This window comes from Wolffia australiana, chromosome 11, assembly GCF_029677425.1.
Source record: "Wolffia australiana isolate 7733 chromosome 11, ASM2967742v1".
Lineage (NCBI taxonomy): Eukaryota > Viridiplantae > Streptophyta > Magnoliopsida > Alismatales > Araceae > Wolffia > Wolffia australiana.
Genome location: NC_135845.1, coordinates 2,158,025 through 2,169,541, shown reverse-complemented (window position 1 = coordinate 2,169,541; position 11,517 = coordinate 2,158,025). Strand labels below are relative to the sequence as shown.

General features: G+C 43.5%; 2 protein-coding genes and 1 non-coding gene across 4 annotated transcripts; 2 read left to right on the top strand and 1 right to left on the bottom strand.

Annotated features, from left to right (window-relative positions):
• Positions 1-463: 463 nt before the first annotated feature.
• LOC144709161 (uncharacterized) lies at positions 464-2,045 on the top strand. The gene is made up of 3 exons (XM_078582588.1): positions 464-797; positions 1,574-1,597; positions 1,673-2,045. Exons 1-3 carry the CDS (start codon positions 599-601, stop codon positions 1,972-1,974), a joined length of 525 nt encoding a protein of 174 aa, XP_078438714.1. The 5' UTR covers positions 464-598; the 3' UTR covers positions 1,975-2,045.
• Positions 1,466-5,383, bottom strand: RR12 (response regulator 12). Of its 2 annotated transcripts, XR_013582967.1 has the most exons (7): positions 4,907-5,383; positions 4,661-4,813; positions 4,170-4,562; positions 3,990-4,066; positions 2,685-3,779; positions 1,926-2,132; positions 1,466-1,868 (listed from the first exon to the last, which is right to left on the bottom strand). XR_013582967.1 is itself a non-coding variant. In XM_078582587.1 (6 exons), the coding sequence occupies exons 1-6, from the start codon at positions 5,019-5,021 to the stop codon at positions 2,073-2,075; spliced, it is 1,893 nt and encodes a 630-aa protein (XP_078438713.1). In that variant the 5' UTR covers positions 5,022-5,383; the 3' UTR covers positions 1,466-2,072. The 2 variants fall into 2 exon arrangements, 1 of the variants encoding a protein (XP_078438713.1); XM_078582587.1 differs by having other exon boundaries at positions 1,466-2,132.
• Positions 5,384-5,589: 206 nt separating this feature from the next.
• TRNAG-GCC (transfer RNA glycine (anticodon GCC)) lies at positions 5,590-5,660 on the top strand. The gene has a single exon. It is a non-coding gene; the product is annotated as a tRNA-Gly (tRNA).
• Positions 5,661-11,517: the final 5,857 nt, after the last annotated feature.

The window sequence follows — 11,517 nt, the reverse complement described above, 5'->3', positions numbered from 1 at the left end:
AAATGTAATGATGAAATGAAATCTAGTTGAATTTAACTTATTTCCTTCTCAAATAATGATCATATAAGAACCAGGAGAGGACGTATCTAAATCGGATTGCAGTCTATATGAATATTATAATCAAAGTAGTAATATTGGCAGTCACTGTAGATGATGACAATCATGATGATGGCGACGTCTTGTCAGTTCCCATCATCTGCCCTTGCCAAGATGATGATGACGATTTTGTCTCTCTCCGTCATCGTCTTCGTCATCATTCATTATTCGCAGGAAAAAAATTTCATGACACTGAAATGATGGGTGATAACATAGACATATTTTATGATGATAATGCTGATTTTTCATCATTGCCCCAAACCATAATTAGGTTTAACTATCTTGTTAGGGTTTCCCACTTTCTACCATTTCCCAAGCATTTTCAAAGTTAAACTGGGCTGGGCCCATTTAAAGCCTTCTTCTGGGTATGTCTTCTTGCAAGTTTCCAACGTTGGAATGTGTTCTTCCCGGAGAGAAGGGGAACCCTATTTGTAGATCAAGCGCGTAGATCAACTTCGCCATCAGAAGACAAGAATCGCAGGAAAAAAGCTTCTGATTTGAGATGATCGGATCAAGAAGAGCAGGAAAGTGCGGCAGGTTCATCCTCATCGTCCTCGCAGTGGCTTCTTTGGCGTGCTTCTCCGTTCCGGTTTTGTATCGGCGATTGTACCGCCCCGTTAATGGCGGCCTTGATCAACCCTCTTGCCCTCTCTGCTCGTGCGATTGCTCTCCGTCGTCGTCTCTCCAGAAGATCGTCCCTGGTCTGTTTCTCTCTAGCTTAATCTGTCACCCGTATTTGTTTTTTTTTTTCGCTTTGCATTTCCAGAGCCGCTGATTGATACCCTTTTGTCGTAATTTCGAGAGATTGAAACGAGTTTTTGAAAGATTGGGCGAGTGGCGCTTGCTCTTACATCAGATGTCAACACCAATTGTTTGTCCTGCTTAGCCATGATGGAATTTTCTTTAGAGTTGACAACCCTTCAGACCATCGCATGGTTTTTTAAATCTTCCGAATGAAAATTGACATTGTCGACTTTTTTTTCTATTTGCCATCATGAATTGGGCATCTGGGTCAAAGTCTTTCCTCTTAGAATAATACAAGTCTTTTGTGCGTAAATAACCAGTCTTCTTAGTAGAAGAAGCTGTTCTCAGTTTTTTAGACATCTGGGTCAATTTTTTTGCTCTTAGAATGGACACCCCCGTTTAGCCATCGTTGAGTTTGAGTTCTTTATTTCCCTTGTAGGAGCTATCGTCAAACCACCATGAATTGTACATCTGGCTAAAACTCTCCTTCATAGAATGGACAACCCTTCAGACCAGTGTACAAATCACGGAACTTCCCAGTTAAAAAACATCTGAGTCTTTTTTTTTCTGCCGTTTACCAACTGACTTGAATTCCTCCGTTTTTAATGTGGACAACCCTTCAAGCTAATGCACAAGTATACAGATCTTCCTTATAAAAGACTAGTTTTTGAGTTATACTTTCACATTAACCATAAATATGCGGCTGACATCTTTCATTCTCTCTTATCTGCAGGTCTCCATAACCTCACATTGCAAGGTCAACTCCCATTCATTTTCCTTCAAAACAAACACCACCTGGACTGACTTTGATTCCCTTCAATTGTCACCACAGACTGTGGCAAGGATGATCCCGAACTCGCCAAGGAGATGGAGAAGCAGCCAGTCGACGTCCTCGCCGAGGAGCTCAAGCTGCAGGAGGCTGTAAGCCTGTCCCGAGCCCGCCACATGAACTACTCCATGCTGGAGACGAAGAGGCTGACGTCGCAATTCCAGAAGGAAGCCGAGAAGTGTGCCACCGCCACCGAAACCTGCGAAGAAGCCCGTCAACGGACCGAGGCAATGTTGACAGGAGAGAAGCTCCTCACCTCACTCTGGGAGCACCGAGCCCGCTCACTTGGCTGGCCTGGCCGTTGACTTTTGGGAAGAGAGAGAAGGTTTCATTTTCTCATGATACTATATATAAATTGATGAAGGCATTTTTACAAGGTGCATGTCATGTTGACTTTTGGTCCTCAAATGCAAGCTTCCAAGGAATAAAGATCACCATCCATCAAGATAATGTCGTCAGATTCCTGCATCGTAGTGCCCAGGAATTAAGAACAAATGAGAGAATATATCCCTTCCTCTGAAGAGCAGTATAATAATTAAAAGAAGGCAAAAATGCCCTCATCACAAAATAAACAGTAGAACAAAAGTAGTCTTATTTCATTACAGCCATAGTAAGTAGATCAAAAGTTTAACAAGTAAACAAGAATTTTGAGGTTTATTGAGCTGCCTGATTCCATACTAGCCCAAATAGAATGCGACATTATAACATTTGAAACAAAATTTATTAAACATCTTAAATCAATAATGAACAGGGTCAAAACAACAAGGGGTTCCTAATTAAACAAGGGCTTCAAGGTTAATTAACGGGCCTGGGTCTATAATAGTAATAAGACAAAGATCAAACACAAAAACAAAAATTTTAGGTTTATTAAGCTACCTAGTAAGCAACCTGATTCCATAAAATCCATACTAAAAAGGCAAACACTTGTACACTTGAACGAGAATTTTTCCAGTCTACTAACCCCCCCTAATTAAATAATAAATGCATTAAAAAGGAAAAAAGTGTCAACCATTACCATCTTTATCATGGCATTGACCAGATCGTCGTAAGGGCCTGCATTGTGGTTGATTCCAGCCGGAGTCTGAGACATGGCAGGACCCACAAAACTCTCATCCTTGACCTTCAAACCAGGCTGACCAGCCAACTTCTCAGAACTGGCACGCTCGGCGAGGAAGGGCAGGATCAGAACTTGCTGGTCAACCGCTCCAAAGTCAACCCCCTTTCCATAAATCCCATTACCAAGTCCCCCATGGTTGACCAAAGAGCGATGACCCCGGTCCTCTGAGCTTTGCGCGTGGGCATAGCCAAAGCTAGTAACTTCGACATCATCATGGGGCAAAGTCGACGAGCTCCCGACATTTACACCATAACGGTCAATGCGAGAACCCCCCACACTGCAATGCGACGAAGCATCAAACTGAGCACTCTCTGCCGTCACCACCGCAGAAGAGGCACCGCTCTTGAAGCTCCTCGCAGAAGTCAAGCTTCTATTCTGAAGAGCAATGCCAGGCGGCAGGGCAGAGCCGGAGTAGGAAGCAAAACTGGCGGCCCCGTCTTGCCACAAGTCTCCGTAGAGCGGCGGGTAAGATTTGATCTGTGACGGCAGCGGTGACGGCAGTGTCGATGGCGTGGGCAGCGACGGAGGCGGCTGAAGGCTCGGGCTGTCGAGGAAAATTCCACTTGTGCTACCAAGCAATCCATTATGATCTGGAAATGACCCGTGAAACGCGCTGCTAACATCATTAGAAGCATTGATTTGCGCAATCTGGTTGGTTTCCATGGTATTCGGAACTCTGTTCAGCAACACGCCAGCCGGTGGAGGAATTTTCCCAAGATTCTGGATAGAATTGCCTTGGGGAATCTGAATTATTCCAGAAGAGGAAAGCGCGTGCAGCCCGATCCCCGGTAAGGCGTTCAGTCGACCGGCTGTCGTTGCCGTCGGGAAAGGAGAAATCACCGACAGCTGCCGCGACCCCGTGGCGCCATTGAATCCCCCCATCCCCTCCACAGAAGCCATTGCGAAGAACGCTTCTTTGCTTCCAAGGTTGGCATACACATTAGATTGCTGGTTTGTCGCCGCGTGAATCCTCTTCAGATATAATCTATACTTCTGCAAGAGTTCAACAAAAATAGTAAAAAAAATCGTATTAAGATAGTAAAAAAAAATGTTATTGACGTATGAAGAGGAATTTAATCTTCTGCATGAATTTGATAGAGAAATCTTAATTAGATACTAAAAAAAACAAAAAACTACAGCAAGCAATAACTTTTTTGGAAGCAATATAACTTATTAATGAAGGGGAAATTGAAGGTTACGTGCCTGGAGGTGGCTGGCAACGTTTTCACGGGTGAGCCTCTCGACATTCATGAGCTCGAGGATTCTCTTAGGCACAGCCTCTGCAAAAATTTAATCGACATCAATTGATGAGCAAAAAAAAAAAAAGAAAAAATTTGATTTTTTGAGGACCCAGATAGGAAAAAAGAGGTGGGCAGTTCTCACTGTCGATGCCCAGTTCGTTGACCGCGGCGACGAACTTGCGGTGGAGATCTACTGACCAAACGACACGTGGCTTCTTCTGAGTGGACGATTCGTCGTACTCGTTCCCGTTGTCATCCGAGTCATCGTCTTCCTCGGGCTGATCCCTCCTCTTCTTGCTCAACCTGCCGTTGCCATCAAAAATCTCGATGGCGAGCTCTTGCCGGCCGTCCGATCCAACAGTTTTCTCGCCATCATCACGATCCAACGGCCTCTTCTTCTCGATCTTCTTCCTCCTGATCACATGTTGCCAGATGTTCCGAAGTTCTTCGATTCGAACGGGTTTCGTCAGATAATCGACGGCCCCGTGGGTGATCCCCTTCATCACCGCCTTCGTATCGCTGTTTCCGGACAACACTGAAGTAAAATTCAACGAAAAAATCGATTAATCGCGCAGAGAATGACGAATTAAACCCATTAAAAAACAGAAAAAATGCAAGTTCAAGAGGATTTACTAATCACGGGGAGATCCATCTCGAGACCCACGAGCTCCAAGAGCTTGAATCCGTCCATATCCGGCATATGAACGTCGCTGATGACAAGATCAAACTTGTCTTTATTCTCTCTCAGCAGCTTTAAAGCCGTAATCGCCTGATTGGTCGTCGTAACTAGAAGAAAAAAAGAAAAGAAAACCGCGAGAATCGCAAGATGAACAACGAGACAAGGAAAAACTAGAAAAAAAATGATACGGGAAATCATACCATGATATTCGCAGCGACGGAGAAGAGATTCGAGGAGTCTGAGACAGGTGGGATCATCATCCACGGCGAGAACCCTCATCCCCACGGGGAACTTATCCCTATCGTCCACCGTCATGTTCTGAATCTTGGAGAGAGCCGATCGAAAGGGGAAAAACTTGAAAAGATTGAAACTTTGGAAGAATAGAGGGAAGAGGAGAGATGGGTTTTGGTTCTGGGCTCGAGAAGGATGAGCAGGGGGGGATGTTGCGAGTAATTAGGGTATCCCCAAATGGGAAAGGAGCAAGAAGAGCTCGGCGTCTGAGATAGCGACGTGAGAAGACGACCCTCCTCTTCTTTGATTTCGCTCTTCTCTTCTCTCTTATCTTTTCAGGGTTTTTACTGGTTTGTGCCCAGTTTGTCGCTGGACAAAAGACTTCTTTTACGGGCCAGGGTGTTCTTGGAGCTGTAGTTGGAAGCGAGCGTTACTTCGCCCATTCTTCTATCTGAGGTTTCCTCTTCCTCGGGCTTTTTGCTGTTACCTTTTCATCGCGCCAAACGAGATTATAGTTTTCGTTAATGGCAGCCGTCGCGTCTTCTTTTACGGATGTGGACCCCCATGAATGAAATCGTGTCCGAGTTCGTGGAAGATGAGCTTTAGAAATATATACGAGTAAATATGTTTAATTTGAGATTTCCTTCAGCAAGCACCAGTGGTCTAGTGGTAGAATAGTACCCTGCCACGGTACAGACCCGGGTTCGATTCCCGGCTGGTGCATTCGTTTTATTTTGAACTGCTTATTCAATGAATATTTTATTTTTCATTTTTACAGTTTTCCGGAATTGGGTTAAATTTTTTAACTCTGCGTTCATGACATATTTTATTTTTAATTTATGATTTTACAGGAATTGTGCTAAAGTTTTAAGCTCTGCGTTCATGCCATATTTTGTTTTTCATTTTTACAGTTTTCAGGAATTGTGTTAAAGTTTTAAGCTCTGCGTTCATGCCATATTTTATTTTTCATTTTTACAGTTTTCAGGAATTGTGTTAAAGTTTTAAGATCTGCATTCATGACATAGTGTTTTTTTTTTGGGGCAAATACTACGACAGAGCATGAACTTTCATGCTTGTTCAAAAACTAGCACGAACCAATAAGAAGACACCAAGTGGCGTCTTCCTTTTTTTGTCAGCGACGGTCAACTGCTGACGTGGCTTCCACCGTGGCACCCAGGTGGACTCCACGGTGGCATCCACGTCTCCCGCCGCCGCCGATGCCGCCCGTCTCCGTCCGCCGACGCCGACGCACGTCTCCGTCCGCCGCCGCCCGTCTCCGGCCGCCGACGCCGCCCGTCTCCGGCCGCTGACACCGCCTGTCTTCAAACCGCGAACGACGCCGCTGCCGCCCGTCTCTGGCCGCCGACGCCGCTCGTCTTCAAACCGCGGACGCCGCCCGTCTTCGGAATAGACGCCTAGTTGCCAGCGTCGTGGGTGGATACGTAGGCAACTATCTTATTGTCTTCCTCCTCCGTCCATAACCCTCTCCTCACGTTTGATTTGTCGCAGCACAGTGGCCTCCCCATGTATTTCTCTCTTAATATTCCTCTCTTTTGATAATGGCGTCGACAAATGTCAAACAGCATGTGAACAAATGTATTTCTCTGATTGTCTTCCTTCTCTGTCGACAAATTCTCTCTCTCCTCGCAGATATAAATAGCATGTGAACAAATGTATTTCTCTGATTGTCTTCCTTCTCTGTCGACAAATTCTCTCTCTCCTCGCAGATATAAATAGCATGTGAACATCCCATCAAACCCTATTTGCGCCATTTTTCTCTCTCCTCAACGCCGCATCATCTTTCTCTCTTTGGAAGATCGATTTTCACTCTCTCTTCAACGCCGAATCATCTTTCCCTCTCTTGAAGATCAACTTTCCGAATTCCTGACGATCAAAACCTGAAGCGATTTTTGGAGACATCCATCATCAGAAACTGAGAAAAATAGATACCTGCTCCTCACGCGGTGTAAACTCATCTTGCTTGAGATCAGGTCTCAAGCAGCTCTTCCCGCATCTCTTCAATCCTGCAAATAATCCAGTCAACTTCATTCACAGAAAATAACAGGACAAAAGTGAAAAGAAGATTCAAAGGGAGATCTATTATGCTCTTTGAGGTATGCATCACTTGTTCTTTAGCCCATCTCTCTCTGCGTCTTTCAGCTTTCCAACATCTCTCTCTCTTCAACGCCGAATCATCTTTCCCTCTCTTGAAGATCAACTCTCTGAATTCCTGACGACTGGGACGAGTTTCCGTTTCCATCCACTTGCAGGCAGGTATAGCGGCGTTTTTTTTTACGATGTTTGAGCGACGACGGCGACCGGAGGGGTCTCAGGACGGCAGCCGAAGAGGGTGTCCAAGCATACAGAATCCTCCTGTGTCGTGCACCTCTAAGATATTCAGCCAAAGCAAAGGAGAATGTAAGTATCCTATTCATAACTAAATTTCCTCTATATAATTAATTAAATTATTCTTTTGTATCCGTTTGTCCAATAGGGCTGATGACCGAAGTATTGTGTTTGATTCGGATTCAAGCGATGTGTGCTCAAGTGATCCCGAAGGATATTCAAGCGAAGAATGGAATGAAGAATTTGTTGACGGGCAGAGGAGTAGAAGAGAAGAACATCAAGAAGAGTTTTATGGTGATGACGAGCGTGAAAAAATTTGGGCCACACACAACGGTACGAGATATGATCCTAGGTGCCCCCTCGATAATATTACATTTCAATTGGGCATGCCATTTGAATCAGGTTCACAATTTAAAGCAGCCGTGAAGAACTACGCCATATGCAATGGGTTCAATGTTAGGTTTCAAAGGTCTACAGAGAATATAGTGGAAGTTGTATGCCAGAAACATTGTCCATGGAGGATATATGCTAGTTGGGTCCTACGAGGAGGCCTTTGTCATAAAGTCAGTAAATGATGAACATAGGTGCTATAGGGCTCCAACGAATATACAAGCCGATTATCATTGGATAGCAGAACACTTCTTCGAGACTATTCGAAGGGATATGAATTATAAGGTAGTAGATATGGTGCGAGAATTGCAAGAAAAGTATGGAATCATAGTTTCACGAGGCACCTGTTATAATGCAAGGTCCTAGGCGCGCAAGATGCTTCAAGGTTCTTTGAATGAGCAGTATCACATGCTACCCTGCTATGTGGCCGAGTTACAAAAAGTGAATAGGAATAGTACTTTCCAGTTGGAGGTGGAGCACGACATTCATAATTCTTTGGCTAGGTTTAACAGACTCTATATTTGCTTTGAATCTCTAGCAAGGGGGTTCCTTGAGGGTTGTAGACCAGTGATTGGGTTGGATGGTTGTTTTTTGAAAACCGAATTGAAAGGGCAGTTGTTGAGTGCCATGGGGAGGGATGGGAATAACCAGATGTTCCCTATTGCTTGGGCGGTGGTAGAAGGGGAAAATCAAGCTTCTTGGACTTGGTTTATGAGCCTGCTGATGACTAATTTAGGAATTGTTGATGGCTACGGTTGGACGATTATAAGTGATCATCAAAAGGTATTTAATTGAGTCGTTCGTCGTATTCTACTTATTTTAAGACTTACTTGATTAAGGTGGAACCAATGTTGTGCACTAATACCTTGATACGCGTTGACATTTCTCAGGGTCTCGGGAATGCAGTGACAGGTTTGTTACTGAATGCGGAGCAGAGGAATTACGCAAGACATATTTATGCAAATTGGAGGAAGAAGGGATATTCCACTTACATCTTGAGGAACCTATTTTGGAAAGCAGTGAAGTGCACAACCCGTGAAGGATTCCAGTGGGTCATCGAACAAATGAAGACATTGAAAGCAGAAGCCGTGCAAGATCTTCTAGAGGTAGGCATACAAAAGTTTTGCAGGGCTTTTATTTCTGACAAGCTGAAATGTGAGGTTATTGATAAAAATATGTCTGAGTGTTTCAATAGCTTCATCTTGCCGAGTAGGTCTAAACCTATCATCGACATGTTGGAATACATTAGAACGGCAATCATGGAACGTATAGTTAAGAACAGGGAGATATTCTCCGAGAGTGCTGATTCCTTATGCCCTCGGATAAGACGGGTACTCGAAGATAATAGACTCAAGTGTAGGGCATGCAGAGTTATCCATGCAGGCCATCATAAATTCGAGGTTAGCACACACAGAGAAGGATCCGTGGTTGACCTGCGTGCCCAACACTGTACCTGCAGATATTGGGCTATCACGGGCATTCCATGCCCGCAATCTATTGCCTGCATTCACTTTATCCGGGCGGACCTTACTAATTACGTCAACGAATGGTTGAAGAGGGATTCATACCAGCTAGCTTATAGTTATGGTATCCTCCCGATGAATGGGAAAAACCTGTGGGTGGAAAATGAGGGAAGCTACCTCTTCCCCCCATTGGCAAAGAAACAACCGGGAAGGCCGAAGCATAGAAGAAGAACTGAGTTAGTGAGGCAGGTCCTAGTGGTCTCAGATTAACCAAGAAAGGCGTGCAAATGCACTGCTCTCTCTGCAACCAAGGCGGCCATAATAGAAAGACATGCGGCAATAGAAGACTACAACCTGCATGCGAAGTATGGATTGAGTTTTTTGTTGAACTTCCTTTCTAGCCTCGATTTTCATTAAATATAAAATTTTAAGCACGTATTGATCAATCATGCAGGGATCACAGTCTTCTTCAAGAGGATTCAGCAAATTGTTGAAGAGCATGACCAAGTTCCACGTTTGATTGTTTCTTCATTTTAATTAACTACTATGTAATTTGTTGGTCAGTACTCGGTTATTAATCGGTCACCATATTTTATAGGTACCAAAAACGAAATAACCCACATAGATCAATTCACCTCATCTCAAGATAAAGAGCTACCAAGATAAATGGCACCCGTGTTTGTTTTCGTGCGTTATAAGTTGTACACGAGAATATTGGATATCCTACATATTCAGGATATCCAAAAATCGATATCAATATCCAAAAATCGATTTCTGGGAATATCAATGTTGATATCGAATATCATCTGCTTCATCACTGCTCGCGCAGACTCTCTCTCTCTTACCCTTATATCTCTTCTTCTTCTTCTTCCTTTTCTTCTTCTTCCTATTCTTCTTCTTCTTCTTCTTCTTCTTCTTCTTCTTCCTATTCTTCTTCTTCCTATTCTTCTTCTTCTTCTTCTTCCTACTCTTCTTCCTCTTCCTCTTCCTCTTCTTCTTCTTCTTCTTCTTCTTCTTCTTCTTCTTCTCCTCTTCGTCCTTCTTTCCTACGGTTTGAAGGCGGGCGACGTCCGTGGTTTGAAGACGGGCGGCGTCAGCCGTCGGATACGGGCGTCGGCGGCCGGAGACTGGGTGTCTATTCCGGAGACGCACAACGGCGGCGGCCGGAGACGGGCGGCGTCGGCCGACGGAGACGGGCGGCAATGCGGGACGAAGACAGGCGGCGGCGGCGGCGGACGGAGACGGGCGGCAGCGTCGGCGGACGGAGACAGGCGGCGTCGGCGGTGGGTGGAGACGTGGATGCCACCGTGGAGTCCACCTGGCTGCCACGGTGGAAGCCACGTCAGTAGTTGACTGTCTCTGACCAAAAAAAAGAAGACGCCACTTGGCGTCTTCTTATTGGTTCGTGCTATTTTTTGAACAAGCATGAAAGTTCATGCTGCCCAGCTGACAAAAAAAAAAGTTCGTGCTCTTTCGTAGTATTTGCCCTTTTTTTTCATTTTTACAGTTTTCAGGAATTGTGTTAAAGTTTTAAGCTCTGCGTTCATGCCATATTTTATTTTTCATTTTTACAGTTTTCAGGAATTGTGTTAAAGTTTTAAGATCTGTGTTCATGACATAGTGTTAGGTTTGCAGTTCTTAAGAAATTATTAAAATTTTAAATTCAGCATTCATGATTCAATTTATGTGTTACTTTTTCAGTTTTTATGTATCATATTAAAGTTTTAAACGATGCATTCATGACGGAAGTTATTTTTAGAGTTTTGAGGAATTTTGTAAGATCGCAATCTCTGAAACGATAACATAGCGTTAATATATACAGCTATATATTAGGGGAATATTTGTGCTTCCTATATTACAGTATGTGATTTTATGATTTCTTTTGTTCATATCTTTATCAGATGGAATATCCTGGTAGTGTTGCGATGATCAGAGAATGAAAATTGTTGAAGACCAACTTCCATTATGGGAATTTGTAGGGGAATTATATTAAACATTCTAGCTTTAAATTGGAAATTAACTTTATTTTTTAATCCTATTTATTTTCTAGAAGACAAAATTTGTAGTTACCAGAAGATTAATTTTATTCAAAAAGAAAAATACATCATGATAGGTTTCTGGTTCCAAACAATAGGAAGTTGTAGGCGGTTTCCCTCGCACTCAGAATAAGAAAACCATAATTTTTTATGCTATCAGTTTATACAAGAAAACTTGCATAATATAACTTTCTAGTGGACGATAGTTTAATTTCAGAATTTGATGGAACTAAAAAATCAAATTTTGTATGTATCTGCTGAAGTTTGGTTGAAATAAAAGAGACTGCAGAAGAATTCATTCACACTGTCATTTTTCTTGCTCCTCACACTACTGAATCTGTCACC